At 40.9% G+C, this 17,890-nt stretch overlaps 2 protein-coding genes, 1 long non-coding RNA gene and 6 other non-coding genes across 12 annotated transcripts in view; 8 read left to right on the top strand and 1 right to left on the bottom strand.

Annotated features, from left to right (window-relative positions):
• The window catches only part of mipol1 (mirror-image polydactyly 1), a 44,530-nt gene extending 38,034 nt beyond the window's left edge, over positions 1-6,496 (bottom strand). Inside the window, exons 1-2 of one of the 2 annotated variants that reach the window (XM_084678622.1) lie at positions 6,252-6,496; positions 3,535-3,626 (exon numbers count right to left, since the gene is read on the bottom strand). In XM_084678622.1, coding sequence (XP_084534748.1) covers positions 3,535-3,544 — 10 coding nt within the window. In that variant the 5' untranslated portion in view covers positions 3,545-3,626; positions 6,252-6,496. Of the gene's footprint in view, positions 1-3,534; positions 3,627-5,271; positions 5,400-6,251 lie in introns of those variants that run through there. The other variant, XM_084678615.1, reaches the window with a different exon arrangement.
• Positions 6,497-6,644: 148 nt separating this feature from the next.
• On the top strand, positions 6,645-10,867 carry psma3 (proteasome 20S subunit alpha 3). The gene is made up of 11 exons (XM_084678637.1): positions 6,645-6,803; positions 7,278-7,360; positions 7,593-7,716; positions 7,900-8,001; positions 8,479-8,552; positions 8,743-8,815; positions 9,390-9,455; positions 9,576-9,622; positions 9,808-9,875; positions 10,228-10,292; positions 10,630-10,867. Exons 1-11 carry the CDS (start codon positions 6,783-6,785, stop codon positions 10,672-10,674), a joined length of 768 nt encoding a protein of 255 aa, XP_084534763.1. The 5' UTR covers positions 6,645-6,782; the 3' UTR covers positions 10,675-10,867.
• Positions 10,868-12,144: 1,277 nt separating this feature from the next.
• On the top strand, positions 12,145-17,553 carry LOC146299969 (uncharacterized). 3 transcript variants are annotated; one of them, XR_014731884.1, is made up of 11 exons: positions 12,145-12,240; positions 12,958-13,005; positions 13,526-13,594; positions 13,829-13,926; positions 14,399-14,464; positions 14,702-14,799; positions 15,319-15,384; positions 15,989-16,054; positions 16,534-16,601; positions 16,956-17,020; positions 17,346-17,553. It is a non-coding gene; the product is annotated as an uncharacterized LOC146299969 (long non-coding RNA). The 3 variants fall into 3 exon arrangements; XR_014731885.1 differs by having other exon boundaries at positions 12,185-12,240; positions 13,529-13,594; XR_014731886.1 differs by lacking the exon at positions 15,989-16,054.
• LOC146299975 (small nucleolar RNA SNORD53/SNORD92) lies at positions 13,287-13,367 on the top strand. The gene has a single exon (XR_014744316.1). It is a non-coding gene; the product is annotated as a small nucleolar RNA SNORD53/SNORD92 (small nucleolar RNA).
• Positions 13,675-13,755, top strand: LOC146299974 (small nucleolar RNA SNORD53/SNORD92). Its single transcript, XR_014744382.1, has one exon. It is a non-coding gene; the product is annotated as a small nucleolar RNA SNORD53/SNORD92 (small nucleolar RNA).
• On the top strand, positions 14,219-14,299 carry LOC146299973 (small nucleolar RNA SNORD53/SNORD92). The gene has a single exon (XR_014744338.1). It is a non-coding gene; the product is annotated as a small nucleolar RNA SNORD53/SNORD92 (small nucleolar RNA).
• On the top strand, positions 14,548-14,628 carry LOC146299972 (small nucleolar RNA SNORD53/SNORD92). The gene has a single exon (XR_014744404.1). It is a non-coding gene; the product is annotated as a small nucleolar RNA SNORD53/SNORD92 (small nucleolar RNA).
• LOC146299971 (small nucleolar RNA SNORD53/SNORD92) lies at positions 15,079-15,159 on the top strand. Its single transcript, XR_014744349.1, has one exon. It is a non-coding gene; the product is annotated as a small nucleolar RNA SNORD53/SNORD92 (small nucleolar RNA).
• On the top strand, positions 15,470-15,550 carry LOC146299970 (small nucleolar RNA SNORD53/SNORD92). The gene has a single exon (XR_014744327.1). It is a non-coding gene; the product is annotated as a small nucleolar RNA SNORD53/SNORD92 (small nucleolar RNA).
• Positions 17,554-17,890: the final 337 nt, after the last annotated feature.

Raw genomic sequence — 17,890 nt, 5'->3', positions numbered from 1 at the left:
CCACACCACACACACACGCACAATTCACAGGCTTTTGGACTTCAATAAGACCCACATGGTAGCCCAAACGTGCCGATAGCTCGCCTCTTGGCCCTCTGAAGTGTCTGAGAAGGGAGGCAGGGAGAGAGAGAGAGAGGGGAGGGGTGCAGGGAGAGAGAGGAGTCAGGGCGACTGAGAGAGAGAGAGAGAGAGAGAGAGAGAGAGAGAGAGAGAGAGAGAGAGAGAGAGAGAGAGAGAGAGAGAGAGAGACAGAGACAGACAGAGAGAGAGAGAGATAGAGAGAGAGAGAGAGAGAGAGGAGGCAGGCAGGCAGACAGGGAAAAAGGACAGAAGTGAGGAGGGAGGGCCCAGAGAGGTGGGTGGGTGTCAGTGCAGCCGAGGGTCGGGGGAAGGGTGGATCTCTCAGCCACCTCCTCACGTGCTACCGGCTGGTGCTTCTGGGAGGTTCCATTCCTCAGGGAGCTCAAGGCCCCAGACGCTGCCTGTCTACCTCCTCTGCAGTTCCTTGGATCTCTCCATCACTGACAAACAGAAAAAGAATTCGAGGAAGAAAAAAAAAAAAAAGAGAGACTGCGCAAATCAAAAGGAAAGAGAGAGGTAGTCGGAGAGTTTGAGAGAGTGAGCAAAAGTGAGAGAAAGTGAGCGTGTGCATGACAATGACAGACCACACATCTCTCCAAAGAAGTCGTCTCCAGCTGCTTGCAAAGCCGCTGAGCGCATGGGTCTGAACCCAACATCTCCCTGGTTGGGAGGCTGATACCAAAGGACAGGGGGGGGGGGGGGGGGGCGAGGGGTGTCAGGGAGAGGGAGCTGGGGAGGAGAGGCCTCAGTGATAAAGGTAAGGATGAAGAGCAGGGATGGGGGGACCAGGGGGAGGGTGGCAGGGGCAGCAAGGGTGAGGTCTATGGGTTATCCACCTTATCCTCTGGGGGTTGGAACTGCTCTCCTCTCTGACCCGACTCAGCCCCGCGGGATACCTTACTTTGTTTATTATCTGGGGCTTGTCGGCTGGTCTTGGAGCACACACAGACAAACACACACCAGTAGAAGCAACAGCTGTTTTAAGGCTGGCCGTCACACCAGAGAACTAAAATAAATGTAAACAGACATAGCTACATGCTACAAAGGAATAGACCCAGTTCAAAAGAGACAAACTACAGCACTCAGAACGGCGACTGAAGACAGTCTGCCATGAATTCACAATATTCTAAAAAGTAGAAAATGTATTTTACATTTATCATAAAGTAGAAAGCCAATGTCACCGAAGTGTAAATGCTTTTCTCACTTCATGTGGTCACATAAACATACTATTCTGTTAGTAATATATATATATATATATATATATATATATATATATATATATATATATATATATATATATATATATATATATATATATATATATATATATATATATATATATATATATATATATATATATACATATACATATATACATATACATATACATATACATATACATATACATATACATATATATATATATATATATATATATATATATATATATAAAATATATTTTTTTTTACCTATAAACAAATGACCCACCCCACTCCTCACTTATTAATTGTCTCTCTAATTCTGGCCTCAGGATGGACTCATGGTGTTAGGAGCGGAGCGTGTGTGTGATAATCCCTAAAGCATATTCATGTCCGAGTTTCCGTCAAGACAGGATTTGACACCCATTCTGTCACCTGGGTGGGGAGGATCAAAGCCACTCACAGCTACGCAGCAGAGACTCCCCAGCTTCAGCCAGGCCTGGGGATTTGTTCCTTAGGCCCCTGACTGATGAAGATGGAACAAATTGGTGACAACATGAAGGAATAGATGGGCTCATCTCAACATTACTGACACAGACTCTGTCAGAAAAGGTTAATCTCCAGGAATTAGACAGGCCCGGGCCAGATTAAGACTGATTGAGATTTTGATACTGTTTGGTTGAGCACTAGAATCTGTCTGTCAGTCTGTCATCACCCTCCATGCGCCCTAGGTCAAGGGATAGCACCAAGGCTCACTACTGACTGACTAGGACACAGATAGACAGACAGACACAGAGATGCCGGGACCTTTCCAACCCAGTACTGTACAGTATCTTATCTATGTGACAACAATGTCGTGAACTGTTCACCCACAGAAACTCCACATATCACAGTGTTGGTGCCTCCAAGTCTAATTATACAGTACATAGGCCACTTGACAGACACAGGCAGACTACCTGCCGGTTGGACACACCCTCCTCTGAGGCGATGCCTAGCTCGGTCTTGCGCAACTCTGTATCCTGCTCGCAGGTGGGCCTCCGCCCCTGCTCTAGGATGTGGTGGGTCGGACAGAGCCCAAGCCGGATAAAACCAGTCTATCGCTAGAACAACAAATGCGCAAACGGCGATAGGACAAACAACATTAACATACTGCACTGCACGCACACGGCTGCTCTGAGACAGCCCGCGGAGCATTCACGGGGAACACATGCCACCGAAGGCCAATGTACGGGGAATAATAAGTATCAGCAGAACCCTGTAGGCTGCTGGAGACTCCCAGCAAACTGACAGATATGCAGGTCAACACAGTTGTAGAAAGTGGTTTAAACAGGTTTCCCTATCAGATACACAGATCTGAAGAGACTGAATGAAAAAATATGTATATAGCTATTTGTTATTTCCATTTTCAAATGAAACCTACAAGAACCGTATAGAGTTACTGTGAACATGTGGAGGTCTTGTCAGTTGTCACATGTAACGTGATGTGTTTAGTAACACCACCAGAGTCAGGCCAAGGAGACCATCCACGAAACTCTGAATTGTCAGTGTTTCCAAAACTTTCTTGTCAGTCCGACAACAGAATATGAATGAGTGAGTAGGTCCATCTACTGTGTGTTACGCTAACTGTTAATGAAGGAAGTTTTCAGGGCAGGCATGTTTGCCAAGAAGAGGGAACCCTCCTCTCTATATACCGATGTGCTTTCGGTCTCCATCTTGTTTACCAATCAGATTATCTGCATATCAAGGACAATGGAACTTTCCTCTGTTTGCTGAGGCACTTGATATGCTGTTAAAGGGATAGTTCAATCGAAACACACATCAACAGTCCTTCCTTGACTGTAGCTGATTTTCACTAGATTCTATGGTAGCAATTCAAACTCTAATTAAACTTTCCTACCTAGTATCCAAGTAACAGAAGGATGTTTTATCTTTACACTATGGCTAATACTGGTTTCAATAGGCTATAAAAAAAAGGGTTACTGCTCTCGGTTTGAAAAAGTAAGTGTGCCCTCTTGAGGTGAAACGAGCAATTCCATTTTTCTGTAACAGGAGTCGCTAGGAAAAGACTGACTATGCTCCGAGTGTCCGTAAATACGTTTACATATATATTTCAGTCCTTTGTCTTAAATAAAGTAAAACAATTATGAGGTTACGAGAAAACGATTTAACCCAAATTCATATAATGACATCTCAAATCGAAGCAACTGTAATCTGATGGATGTGAGCATGACGTCCACATCCAAGTGTATCCTACCTTTGTACATGTTCACCAGGGAGTCCTTCAGCTCCTTGTTGTGTGTCCATGCTGACAGGCCGAGCTCCTCTTCACTCTCCGAACAGCTCTCCCTGAGGTATCGACAAATAACTACAAATTACATCATAAAGGGCTTCCATCCATGCCATCCGTGTCATACGAAAAGAACACTCCATTAACATTTTACTATCTAGGCTGTATGGATTGACTGCATTTAGATTTGTCAAATATTCTAGTCCTCTTCCACAGATCCTCCAGAGGAGAGACTGTGAAGGTGGGTATGCTCGTGGACTGGTCTGAATCTCGCCAGCCTCCTCTAGCTTTCACACCATTGCAGGCAGACAGGTCATACACTGAGATTACTGGGCATGGCTGTTTAATCCCTACAACTATGTGTGCTTAGCTGAGGCCCGGGACCCCAGACTCAGTCCACCCACAGACTGAGACCATGCTGCTGCCCACGCCCAGACAACATTACAATATCAGGACTGGGGGATTCATTCACATTGTTATGCAACCTAATCATGGATACGGGAGAATGTTTGAAAAAACAAAAACAAAGATGGTTTAGCCAGGTCAAACATTTGGTTATCAGTTTGCAGTCAGCTGCATCTTTATAACCAAATTGAAACACATGATGGCTACTTGGTTATTATGATAGCGACCATCCTACCCCTATGATCGAACTCAGTAGGGTTCACAGTGAAGATATGCATGACTAGTAGTTATGTGTTACCTGAGAGGGAGGGAGGGTCATATTTCTAACCATAACAATGTTGTCAGTGTCACATTTACTAGATTACTGCACAAACCAACATATAAAAGGCAAATAGGCTGTACTATATGCTACAACAGCCATTCCTGACCTTTTCCACTTGGTGGGCCACTTGCAATGCTCAAATATTTTTGCGGTCGCCCAACACATCCATTCCGTAAATTTGTGCTTATCACACATGTTTAGCAACGCCAGGGGAGCCAGACACTTCGCTTTCATGGTTAATTGTATTTGAGAGATCATAGAAGACAAAGTGTCCATCAGCGCCACAGTCATTTTGGGAAGGCTACCCGAATCCACTGTAAAACTGCTGTCTACCGGAAGTTGTTGACTTGGCTTACGCAATATCCGGAAGTGATGCGTGCATTGTGTATTAAAGTGAGCGTATGCAAGTTAAGGCGGAAATGTCAGTTGGTCTTTGGTCAACATGCCAAGCGTAACTATTAGCGTTTCGTTCATGATAAAGGAAAGGCTAAATGTCATTTTCAAATGTGTGAGAATTTTAATTATAATTTACCAACAATATATACATATTTAGATATATATTCATTTTTCATACTTTTGTTTTCATTGGATTGGCGGCCCACCTGTATTACACTAGTGGGCCTTGGCCCACAAGTTGGGAAACGCTGTGCTACAATGTCTCTTAAGAGCTGAACTTGGCTATTTTGAGCTTTCATAATAAGTGCCATAATCCATTTGAAATTACTACAAGATTGACTCTATTATCCCTTGCTAGTCATCAGTGTTGAGGTTCTAAAATAGAATACAGATTTACTGTGATACATTTCTCATATCTAACATCAACATACATCTCCAATATTGTTTCAAGACAGTTGGAGAGATACAAATTTAACCTACAGTGCATTTGAGATGTCTAAACCAGAGATATGAAAAAATCAACATAAAGGCATACAATACCTCTTCCTGTATAATCTTTACTTAAGATCAAAAACGCTTACTTTACTGAGAGTTCCTTCTCCAGACAAGATATCTTGTGCTTAGCCCTCTGGAGTGCACTTTTAACATCACACGCTCTAATTTTTGTTGCCATCAACAGGCTGTAATTCCACCGTGGCCTTGTGAGTGATACTGAATAGCTTTTGTTCAGGGCTCACTGGCAACCAGATCCAGATCCATGACAACACACACTCCAGTCTGATCAAAGCTTCCAGCTCAGGAGAGCTTTAATTGGTCACTATCTTCCATCTAACCTGCCACACACAACCAATGTCAGAGAACCAAGCCTGTATAATTTATTGATGTTGAATCCAGACCCCCCCCCCCCTCCTAGCTGTACTGTAATGCTATTGATAAAATAAGGGAGGGCTATTCGGTCCAGCTCTGCACTAACTTGTAAAATACTGTGTCACAAGGCTAGTGTTAGGTGTGTGTCACATGCAGCCAAACAGCCAAATGCAGCAATCATAATGCAAAGTGTCACCATTCTTTTTTTACGGCCACTGCGCAGCTGACCCAATACTAAACCCTTGCTTGATACTGTGTGTGATACCTTGTTACTTTCTGGCATTCCAAACATTCTTGACACAACTGTTATGAACTTGAGCATATGGGGCCGATTGAGGACTCGACTGTATTCTGCTCTAGGCTTCTTGTTTTCCTCTCCTCCTCTCTCCTATCCTCTGCTTCCACTTCACGTTTGAAAAAAAAAACTTTTGAAAGTTGAACAAATATTTTCGAATAAAGGTTGCGAAAAAAAGTTTTGAAATGTGAATTTAGGTAAACACAACATAACGACCACGTGCGCGAAGGAGCATACACTTGTCATGACACTGCGGTGGAGGCCAACTGTACAGTGGCTGCTCATTATCGCTATTGTTAGCTACCTAGCTTTAGAAAGGTAAGCGTTTGCTATATGAAAAAATCCATGCCTTTTTAAACTAAACTTATTTATGAGAAAGTTACATTTGAAAACACTCACCGGAATGAATTAGAAGGCAGGCAGAGTTATGATTGTTTCATACTGGTTAAGCGCAAGAGCTGTTGACTCTTCTTTCACTAATAAAGTTAGCTTAGCCACAACTTGAATGGAATTTTTGCTAGAATTAGAGGAAGTGACTGGAATGCTGTTGCTCAACTTTATTTGTCCACCAGAGAGCAGTAGAAGACCATCTATTACTCCATACGACTCTTACAAGCACACATAATTACTATTTCCACCAAAAACAGGGACTACTCGTGATATTACATTTTCTCATAAAAATACCGCAGATTTATTGTAGCGTTGGCCTTTGGAAATGTTTAGTAACACTGGATTGCTAGTTAAATAGCATGTCCATCGCTGGATAAATGCATTTTCGACGCCATCCAGTAGAGGCGGTATAGGCTGTGGTCACGCTTGGCGCTGACAACAAAGCTATTTTCGTTGTTGGTGAATGACTTGGATGCGCTTCTGAAAGAACTGGACAGAGAGAGCTGTTTAACGAAGGGGTTTTGAAGAGAGTCAGTTACAATGAGTTCTATTGGAACTGGGGTAAGTTTAATATGAGTGTAGATGCGTTTGGTAAGTGAACGTTTAAAAAACATGAATCGAAGTTAAAGTCGGCTTTCCGGGACACAGCCAGTGCCCAGGTTTGCATGCGTTAGCGAGCTAGCAACTTTAGCCTGCTGCTGAGTCACTTGCAGAGGCCATCATTTGCTAGCAGTTGCTAACCAAGTGAAATCGAAAGTCAAGTTTTCTAGCTAACACATGCTAACTGGGTAGCTAACGTTAGTTCCCTTCTTTGCCTGGCATACTCCTTCTACACTTGCTTGTATTCCCAGTTTTTTTCTCTCCACGGAACTACCCTGTACTAGTTTGGTTGCAAACATTATTAGGTAACCTAGCTAACTAGCTTGAAAGCTAGTAGTTGAGCGGTAACTGTAATAGTAAAATCTGACAGTTTAGGACAAGGCTAAGTTATGTTATCACTGCGCCTGTTACTGACGTATTTTTCTTCCACTCCAGTATGACTTGTCGGCCTCCACCTTCTCCCCTGATGGGAGAGTGTTCCAGGTGGAATATGCCATGAAGGCAGTCGAGAACAGCAGGTGAGATATCCCATCATGTACGCTAGCTACCATGTCCATGTATCAATGAGAATTGTATATAAGGCTGTGGTTCAGTGTAGTTTTAGTACACGTCTGGATAAAGGGCAAAAGTCATGTGTTCTGTATCTTTCTTTCTTGCCTATATATTGGAAGTGAACCATGGGTTGTGAGAAGAGTGAAGGCTTTAACTGGAAAAAAATGAACAATTCAAATCTTGTTTTGTTTTTTACAGTACAGCGATTGGTATCAGATGCAAGGATGGTGTTGTTTTTGGTGTGGAGAAGTTGGTTCTCTCCAAACTGTATGAGCAAGGCTCCAACAAACGCATCTTTAACATTGACAGACATGTTGGAATGGTATGACGATCATAATTTGTCTTTATGGCATGCACAGTTTCCATACATTTCCATGCAGACAGACTTATATGTTCTGTATGTCAAATTTATTCAAGTAATAAATAACATGTTTTAGATAGGCTGTTAATGCATAATCACAGACTGAAATGATACAATTTTCATGGAAATGTCTTCTGTTCTCAGGCTGTGGCAGGTCTACTAGCTGATGCCAGATCCCTTTCAGAGGTGGCCAGAGAAGAGGCCTCTAACTTCAGATCCAATTATGGACACGACATCCCCCTGAAGGTAAACTATACCCCTGCCCTGAATCTCTTTATTATCAACAGCAAATTCCAAAGAAGGAACAGTCACAGCTCGGATGTGACCAAATTAAATAGAATTTACTTCTCGGTTGACTTACAGTTCATTGCCTTCAGATTTCTAGATTTGTTAGAACGTGAGCAAATTACATCTGTTTTCTTCAATTTTATAATAAGATCACAACAAATCAGAAATGTTAAATGACAGAATCAAAGTTGATTGTGGATTTGTAAACAATTAATGAAACAGGTTGTTATTGGTTTTCTGATTTTGGATTGTAAATTGGATGTGAAATTATTGAATGATGCATTGTTTCTTATCCAATACGGTGTACACCTGAGTCTGTTGTGACTGATGCACTGTATTATTTTCCATAATTTGAACCTTTATATAGTCTGTATTCTGAACTGAGCTACCTTGCTCCTTGAATGGGGATCAATTCCATGTACTCTGTCTTCACAGCACTTGTCAGACAGAGTGGCCATGTATGTCCATGCCTACACGTTATACAGTGCTGTCAGACCCTTCGGATGCAGGTAACAAGCACAGTAGACCTATCCCTGCATGTACTCAAACCTCTCTTTGTTACAGGTCCTTATGTGGCGCCATATAAATCCCTCTAGTTGTAGTGTTCACAAACGGCGCATACCAACGCTACAGTTTAAATGAGAAATGTATGTTGGAATTACAGAACCTTTTCCGGGATTAACGGACTTTTCTCCTTAGCTTCATCCTGGGCTCATATGATCAAGATGACGGTCCTCAGCTGTACATGGTGGATCCCTCTGGGATTTCATATGTGAGTTCTACTAACTTTAGCACAAGTCATTACATTTACATGTAGTCATTTAGCAGACGCCCTTATCCAGAGCGACTTACAGTAAGTACAGTGGTACCAGTACATTGCACTGGGCACTGTCGGGAATCAAACTGGCAACCTTCTGATTACTAGTCCAATTCCCTATCCGCTCAGCCACCTGACTCCTTCATTACTACATCATTAGTAGTAACACTTTATGTCAAAGGTATTTGTAGACTAAAGCAAGTCTGTAACCAGTTACTAACCATCCACAAATCCTAATCGGTTGTTGCAACAGATTTGTACCGGTAGGTAGATTACATATACTGTTGTAGGTTGATGGGTAGCCTAGAGGATACTTTTCTCCTACCAGCTGTGCTCAGTGTTTGACTGCAGATAGAGGTTGCAGGTTTAATTCCACACTGTATAAAAGTGTATTACGTGCATTAATATTATAACTCGTAAAATAAAGGTTATTCTTATGTTGTGTAGTTGAGCATATGGAAATTAAGTGACATTTTCTTTTCATAGGTTTCTTGACATAATTAAACATGCCTTCATTTGTTTTATCTAGGGTTACTGGGGATGCGCCATTGGGAAAGCCAAGCAAGCTGCCAAGACAGAAATCGAGAAGCTTCAGGTACCGAGTTTGATGGTTCCCCATGGGTCATCTCTCAATGACTAAAGAATGTTATCTCGATTTCACAATGTGCAACATGCTGCTGGTTTAATGTTGGTGTTTTGTCTTGCCTCCCAACAGATGAAAGACATGACCTGCAGGGAGCTGGTGAAAGAAGTTGCTAAAATGTAAGATCATAAGCATGGACGTTGTTCAAAAGGATTCATTTTCCATGGTGAACACATGCTGACCATGACCTTGGCTTCCATACATATATCTGTATGGAGAGCATGACATTGAGCCCAGTTAAGCACTTGTTGGATTCTCACATCCAAATAGAACAAGATGTCTAAGCTTTGTCTCTGTCTTCCAGAATCTACATCGTACACGACGAGGTGAAAGACAAAGCATTTGAGCTGGAGCTCAGCTGGGTGGGAGAGGGTAAGGCTCCACCTTATCCAGCGTGTTCACATTTCGGCAGAATTCCTCTTTTATTGACTTTCAGAATTTGAACACAAAACAATTTGTTGGCTCGGAAACTTGTTAAGTCTTCTTCTACTGTACCTTCATTGACTGACGTGTGAACTTCATGTGTTTACAACAACCTAACCTTCAGCATTGGTTCAACAGACAACAATTTAGAATGTCTGAGTTTGTTCGATGCAATATGAGTGGCTTAAAATAAGTAGAAGTAATTTCTGTAGATGTATGTATTATTCCTCTGGACATTTCAAAAAATGCCCTGGCCTTTATAACCCTATAAATGACACTTCTCATCGTCTCCCTTCACTAGTTACTAATGGACGCCATGAGCTGGTTCCCAAGGACATCAGAGAGGAGGCTGAGAAGTATGCTAAGGTAAGCTAGCTTGACAAATCAAATGCTCTGTTCTGCAGTCTTGAGTCTGAATCTGATTCAGTAGTTTCATTTATGCAGTTCCATTATTTTCTCCTGTAAAATTTTAATTTGAGGATTGTACTCAGACTTAACATTTTAATGTCTTAGAAGGGAAGTAAGGAAAGAGAACGTGAAGATCTGAGGAAAGGGTTACTAGCATAAGTTAATTAATAGAGGCTGTGTACATTGGTCAGCATCACTGTAAATGTGTTAATATTCTAAATTATTTGTTGTATATCTGTTGTGGAAAATAAGTGAGCTTAGTAGTGTCATCATTCTGTGTTTCTGCCATCCACAGGATTCCCTGGAGGAGGATGATGACTCTGATGAAGATAACATGTAAACTGGAGTACTACGGTTTACACTCATCACATACTCTCGCTCTCATAGACAGCGTGCTCTTTAAGAGACACTTGGATATTCTTTTGTATGTTTTTAAGTTCATGGACCATTCCCGTCAATTAAATTCTCTGTTGGGTTTTGATCCCTTTTGGACTTGAAATAAAAATGGAGGCAAACTACTGTTTATATTAAAAGGTTCTTTGGTATTTTTGTAAACAAATATTGTAATCACTTATTAGGTTCTGGAATGTAGTACTTACTGTACACTTCCAGTTTATTATGCTTGTGAGAATTATCTGAAAAGGAACCATCCTAATAAGTATATACAATCAAAATGAGAAATTCTACATTGGTGCACAACTGTGTAAATAGTCTATAGCTAATGCCATCATGAAACACATGGATGACATGCTTTTAAGTTTGAAAGACCCCCACATGACTAAATCTGTCTACTATGCTTGTTTCATCTCTGTTCACACAGCATGATCAGAAACAGTGGGTAACTTAGTGAGATTTGTTTAACTAGCTGAATGGTCGTTAAGGCTTCTGCATACCTAGATAACGACCCATTCATTTGAATAAAGTGTGTTGGAGCAGGGGAAACATCTAAGAAGTGCAGGACAGGGGGTACTTGAGGACCAGGGTTGAGAACCACTGGCCTAGACTAGCTGGCCCTGGGGCCAGACATCATCTGGCCGTATGAATGACATGCAGCTCTATCCAGGAAGAGACTATGGTGTCCTTCATTTTCATTCCAACCTGGTACTTGTACACCTGTCTCAGCCCTTCAAGTTTATTATTAAGTTCAGCTCAAATCTTTGCTTTTCTACAGCAACGCAGCCAGCTGCCTAGATAATAGGACGTCAAAACACCGACGTGTATCTTTTGAGATTATGTACAATGTGACAGCAACCCCCTTCAGGCTTTTACCTGCACATGCTTCCGGTTACGTAATCGACTCGTTTGTTCTGCCTCCAACAAACAATACTAGGCGCCATTGCCTTCAGCTTTCTTTCGACCTTTTCTGTGCTATTTCCCATTTTCCTCCTTTAACGCAGTTTATGAATACACAGATAACGGGCATTTATTTTATCCATTTGGTAGCTGTCATCTCCGTAGGGATTACAAGGCAGAATATTAGTTGTGTTCGCCATACTTACAATCCAGCCCGCTCGTCATACCCATGACAAGGATGACAGGTACGCGGATCATCTTTGTCTAACTAGCCAATGACAATCTTGGAAAGGTTTTCTGAATAGACCGGCCAATCATGTTTCTAAATTAGGGACTTCGGTTGTGATTCTGTGAATACCGAAGCTAAATAATGGATGTCCAATGAAGTTACGTCCATGACAGCGCCTCTTTCATATCAACCAACCAGAAACGAAGAAAAACGATGTCCTGTTTGATGCGACCATTTGTAAACCAATCATAATACTTCCATCGGACTACTGCTGTCTGTGCAGCCAATCGGAGTTCGAGAAACACATCTTGGGCTGAACAGCTTGTTCTTCTTGCATTCATTGCATCCCTAGCAAGTGGTGAGCAGTTGCGTTGTACGTAGCATGTAAGTATAAAAAACATTCATATTATTCGTAAATGAAACGTAAACTTTCATGGGTTCAATCTGTATAATCTACTTAAACACAGAAAGTTAAATTATGGAAGGGTGATAATCACATTTCCTGGTATTATGGTTATAAGAAGGAGGTGGCTAGGCTAGAAATTGAATGGCAGTGGCTACGTTAGTCATCTTATCTTTTACAGTGAAGAAATGTATGCGCCTTTTGTGAATCTGCATATTAAATACATAATTCCAATTTTCTTTCATTGTCGCCCACTGCTTCTGATTTTAAATGAAGGAGAAGCTCAGATTGATACGGGTTAACGCACATGTCTGACATCATGATGCAGCATGGCGAACTATGATGGCGACGTGACAGTCAGACTGCGAGCATGCGGGAAGGAGCACATGTACTAGCTTGTCTGTTTCGTTGTCCCCGTGCAACGTTTTTGTGGACATCGATTAAATAACTTTCACATGTGTTCTAGAAAAACTAATTATTCGATTCGCGTTTGTTTGAGATATCAACCTAGACTACACTGAGCTACCTTTTCCACACTTTTGGGAATCTGGAGGGAGGGGGCTGCATAGAGCTTGAAAAGAATGCGTCAGAAGTAACTGGCCCGCTTAAACCCATGTACATATTTGACAATACAAGTAAGTTAAGTTATTTACACATCCATGAAAAAAAGTTTTTTTTCTATTTAATCTATCTTCCAGCGATCAAAATCTTCCGAGCTGGACTCTTAAATAGCCTCAAAGATGAAGGTAAGTCATTTGGCTAAGCTCTGTTGAAAACAGCAGCACTCTTTTTGCCTTGCAAGATGTTATGGGTAAAAATAGTCTGTCTGACGGTTAACTTTACATAGGTCAGTTAAAAATTATTGGTATGCTTGACGTTTTCACGTACCCATCCACCCACCTTTGATTGTTTTTTACTTTAATCAACCAAGACTTAACCAGCAAACAAACCTTTTAAACAGAAATGGCAGTAGAAAACATGAATCGCATCTATATTTCCATATTTTTTACACTTCACACCAGCAGGAGCAAAATGATGAAAATTAGAACGGTTTCGCAAACTTGACTGAAATCTTGTGATGTCATGTTTCTCTTGGCTATCTGATTGTCTCCCACAACACATTTGATCCATATAGTTCACTATAAATGTTATCCTTGAGTGCACAGGAGGCTCACCTCAAAGACCCTTTGTTCAAATCTTGCATGAATTCCTACACCTGAAATGTCACCTTTCAAATCACCCTCTCTTTCGCCTCATTCTTTTCAGCAGGTGCCATTGAAAGGAGAGTCCACCTTGCAGGTTGTCCAGGACGACCAGGTTAAAGGGGTGTTGAGGGTAGGAGGCATCTTCTTTCCGTAGAATTTCTGCAAGGTCGTGAGCATTTTTTTCTTTTTTTATCCTTCACACCAGCAGGGGAAATGTGATGATAATGAGAACGGTTTCGCAAACTTGACTGAAATCTTGTGATGTCATGTTTCTCTTGGCTATCTGATTGACCCCTACTATTATTACATGTGTTATGTTGAATTAACTATGGCATTGATCTTTTGATTGATTTTTGTTGTTCAGATGTTGGACCAACTGCCGCTAACCAACCCTAAACATTTTGGAACGCCCGTCATCGGGAAGAAGTCAAATCGCGGAGGCAGACGGTTGTCGCAGGCTGTGTAAGTTGACTTTAGACAGTCCTGTGTCTCTATTGGTCTTGTACTTGTTTGTATGCAGAAAAAAAGTAGACTTATCTTTTAGAAAAGCTGTCCTCTTATGTTTTAGCTGTTAATATTTTGGGATGTTTTCAGAATTACAGAAAAGTTGGGTGTGTTGGAATTCTTCCACTTGTTGTTCAGTTAGGCATAGAGCAGACACAAACTGAGACATAAACTAGCCTACATGTCAAATGACAGCTTCACGGTTGAACATATGAACTCTGATATATTTTTTTACACTTCACACTGATGGGCAATATGATGATAATGAGAACGGTTTCGCAAACTTGACTGAAATCTTGTGATGTCATGTTTCTCTTGGCTATCTGATTGACCCCTACTATTATTACATGTGTCAAATCTTGTATATACCCCCACACCTTGACTGAAATTTCACCTTTCATTTCTCCCTCTCTCGCCTCCTTTTTGTCAGGTGACATTGAAAGGAGAGTCCACCTCGCAGGTTGTCCCGGACGACCAGGTTAAAGGGCCGTTGAGGGTAAGATGCATCTTCTCTCCCTAGAATTTCTGCGAGGTTGTGAGTTTAATTACATTTATTTTTTACACTTCACACCAGCAGGGAAAATATGATGATAATGAGAACGGTTTCGCAAACTTGACTGAAATCTTGTGATGTCATGTTTCTCTTGGCTATCTGATTGACCCCTACTATTATTACATGTGTTATGTAGAATTAACTATGGCATTGATCTTTTGATTGATTTCTGTTGTTCAGATGTTGGACCAACTGCCGCAAACCAACCCTGAACATTTTGGAACGCCCGTCATCAGGAAGAAGTCAAATCGCGGAGGCAGACGGTTGTCGCAGGCTGTGTAAGTTGACTTTAGACAGTCCTGTGTCTCTATTGGTCTTGTACTTGTTTGTATGCAGAAAAAAGTCGACTTATCTTTTAGAGAAGCTGTTATCTTATGTTTTAGCTATTAATATTTTGGGATGTTTTCAGATTTACAGAAAAGTTGGGCGTGTTGGAATTCTTCCTCTTGTTCAGTTAGGCACAGAGCAGACACTTATAAACTAGTCTGCATGTCAAGTGACAGCTTCACGGTTGAACATACAAACTCTGATATATTTTTTACACTTCACACTAATGGGCAATATGATGATAATGAGAACGGTTTCGCAAACTTGACTGAAATCTTGTGATGTCATGTTTCTCTTGGCTATCTGATTGGCTCCCACAACACATGTGATCCATATAATTCACTATAAAATGTATCCTAGAGTTCACAGGAGGCTCACCTCAAAGCCCCTTTGTTCAAATCTTGTATATACCCCCACACCTTGACGGAAATTTCACCTTTCATTTCTCCCTCTTGGCTCCTTTTTGTCAGGTGACATTGAAAGGAGAGTCCACCTCGCAGGTTGTCCAGGACGACCAGGTTAAAGGGCCGTTGCGGGTAAGATGCATCTTCTCTCCCTAGAATTTCTAGGGGGTTGTGAGCGTTTTATTTAATTTATTTTTTACACTTCACACCAACAGGGGCAATATGATGATAATGAGAACGGTTTCGCAAACTTGACTGAAATCTTGTGATGTCATGTTTCTCTTGGCTATCTGATTGACCCCTACTATTATTACATGTGTTATGTAGAATTAACTATAGCATTGATCCTTACACATAGCTTTTTTTTAGTGTTGTTTTAACAGTCAGTCCAAGTGAATGCAACACAATTTTTAATCAGATAAACATGATGAACTCACTAGCACACGAGACGTTCTGTACCCTGTTCTGTACTTTTTGATATTTGTCTCAAATGTTCAACGTCTATAGTGTCACTAAACATGCCTGTGGGCCATTCAGTGAGACATAAATGACACGTTGATCACCAGTACTGTAAACATGCCAGCATTAGCCACAGGCTAGTTCATCTCAGTCTGTTCTCACCCCTCGACGATGGTCCCTTTTATTTGGCCCCTGTGACGACCCTGAGACCTTTTTCATCTTGAGCCGTGAGTGATCCAACCAGTATCGCCCTAACTCGCGTGTTTGTGTCTCTCAGGTGCAATGATGACCTCGCTGTCAAAAAAGACATTTGTTTAGTGAGATCCTTTGCAGACGTGAAATTGTAAGTGTTTTACATAAATGTCCTGTATTTTGAGAAAGCAATTTGTCTGCCATTTCATTTGGAAATGTGATTTTGAAATGTACGTCCATGCCTACACGTTATACAGTGCTGTCAGACCCTTCGGATACAGGTAACAAGTGCAGTAGATCTATCCCTGCATGAGCTCAAACCTCTTTGTTACATGTCCTTATGTGGCCGTATAAATCCCTCTAGTCATGTACATTCCTCTCACAAGTGTTCACAAACGGCGCATACCAACACTACAGTTTAAATAAGAAATTCCTGCTGGAATTACAAAACCTTTTCCAGGATTAACCTCTTTTTTAATTTTTTTTTTTATCCTTTTTTTTTTATCCTTTTTTTTAAAAAATCCTTTTGTAACAACTACACAACATAATGACATTAAGCCCAGTTAAGCACTTGTCGGATTCTCACATCCAAATAGAACAAGATATCTAAGTTTTGTCTCTGTCTTCCAGAATCTACATCGTACACGACGAGGTGAAAGACAAAGCATTTGAGCTGGAGCTCAGCTGGGTGGGAGAGGGTAAGGCTCCACCTTATCCAGCGTGTTCACATTTCGGCAGAATTCCTCTTTTATTGACTTTCAGAATTTGAACCCAAAACAATTTGTTGGCTCGGAAACTTGTTAAGTCTTCTTCTACTGTACCTTCATTGACTGACGTGTGAACTTCATGTGTTTACAACAACCTAACCTTCAGCATTGGTTCAACAGACAACAATTTAGAATGTCTGAGTTTGTTCGATGCAATATGAGTGGCTTATAGTACAAGTATAAGTAATTTCTGTAGATGTATGTATTATTCCTCTGGACATAAAAAAAAATGCCCTGGCCTTTATAACCCTATAAATGACACTTCTCATCGTCTCCCTTCACTAGTTACTAATGGACGCCATGAGCTGGTTCCCAAGGACATCAGAGAGGAGGCTGAGAAGTATGCTAAGGTAAGCTAGCTAGACAAATCAAATGCTCTGTTCTGCAGTCTTGAGTCTGAATCTGATTCAGTAGTTTCATTCATGCAGTTCCATTATTTTCTCCTGTACAATTTTAATTTGAGGATTGTACTCAGACTTAACATTTTAATGTCTTAGAAGGGAAGTAAGGAAAGAGAATGTGAAGATCTGAGGAAAGGGTTACTAGCATAAGTTAATTAATAGAGGCTGTGTACATTGGTCAGCATCACTTTAAATATAATGATTTGTTGTATATCTGTAGTAGAAAATAAGTGAGCTTAGTAGTGTCATCATTCTGTGTTCCTGCCATCCACAGGATTCCCTGGAGGAGGATGATGACTCAGATGAAGATAACATGCAAACTGGAGTGCTACGGTTTACACTCTTCATCCCATGCTCTCATAGACAGCATGCTCTTTAAGAGACACTTGGATATTCTATTCCTGTCATTTATTTTCTCTGTTGGGTTTTGATGGCTTTTTGACTTAAAATAAAAATGGAGGCACTACTACTGTTTATTAAAATGTTCTTTGGCATTTTTGTAAACAAATAATGTAATCACTTATTAGGTTCTGGAGTGTAGTACTTTGGTACACTTCCAGTTTATTATGCTTGTGAGAATTCTGAAAAGGAACCATCCTAATAAGTATAAACAATCAAAATGAGAAATTCTACATTGGTGCACAAATGTGTAAATATTCTATAGCTAATGCCATCATGAAACACATGGATGACATGCTTTTAAGTTTGAAAGACCCCCACATGACTAAATCTGTCTACTATGCTTGTTTTATTTCTGTTCACATAACATGATCAGAAACGTTGGGTGAGTTTGTGAGATTTGTTAAACTAGGTAACAGA

This window comes from Hypomesus nipponensis, chromosome 3 (genome assembly GCF_054491055.1).
Source record: "Hypomesus nipponensis isolate SF chromosome 3, ASM5449105v1, whole genome shotgun sequence".
NCBI classification, from domain to species: domain Eukaryota; kingdom Metazoa; phylum Chordata; class Actinopteri; order Osmeriformes; family Osmeridae; genus Hypomesus; species Hypomesus nipponensis.
This window is presented reverse-complemented; position numbering and strand designations above follow the sequence as displayed.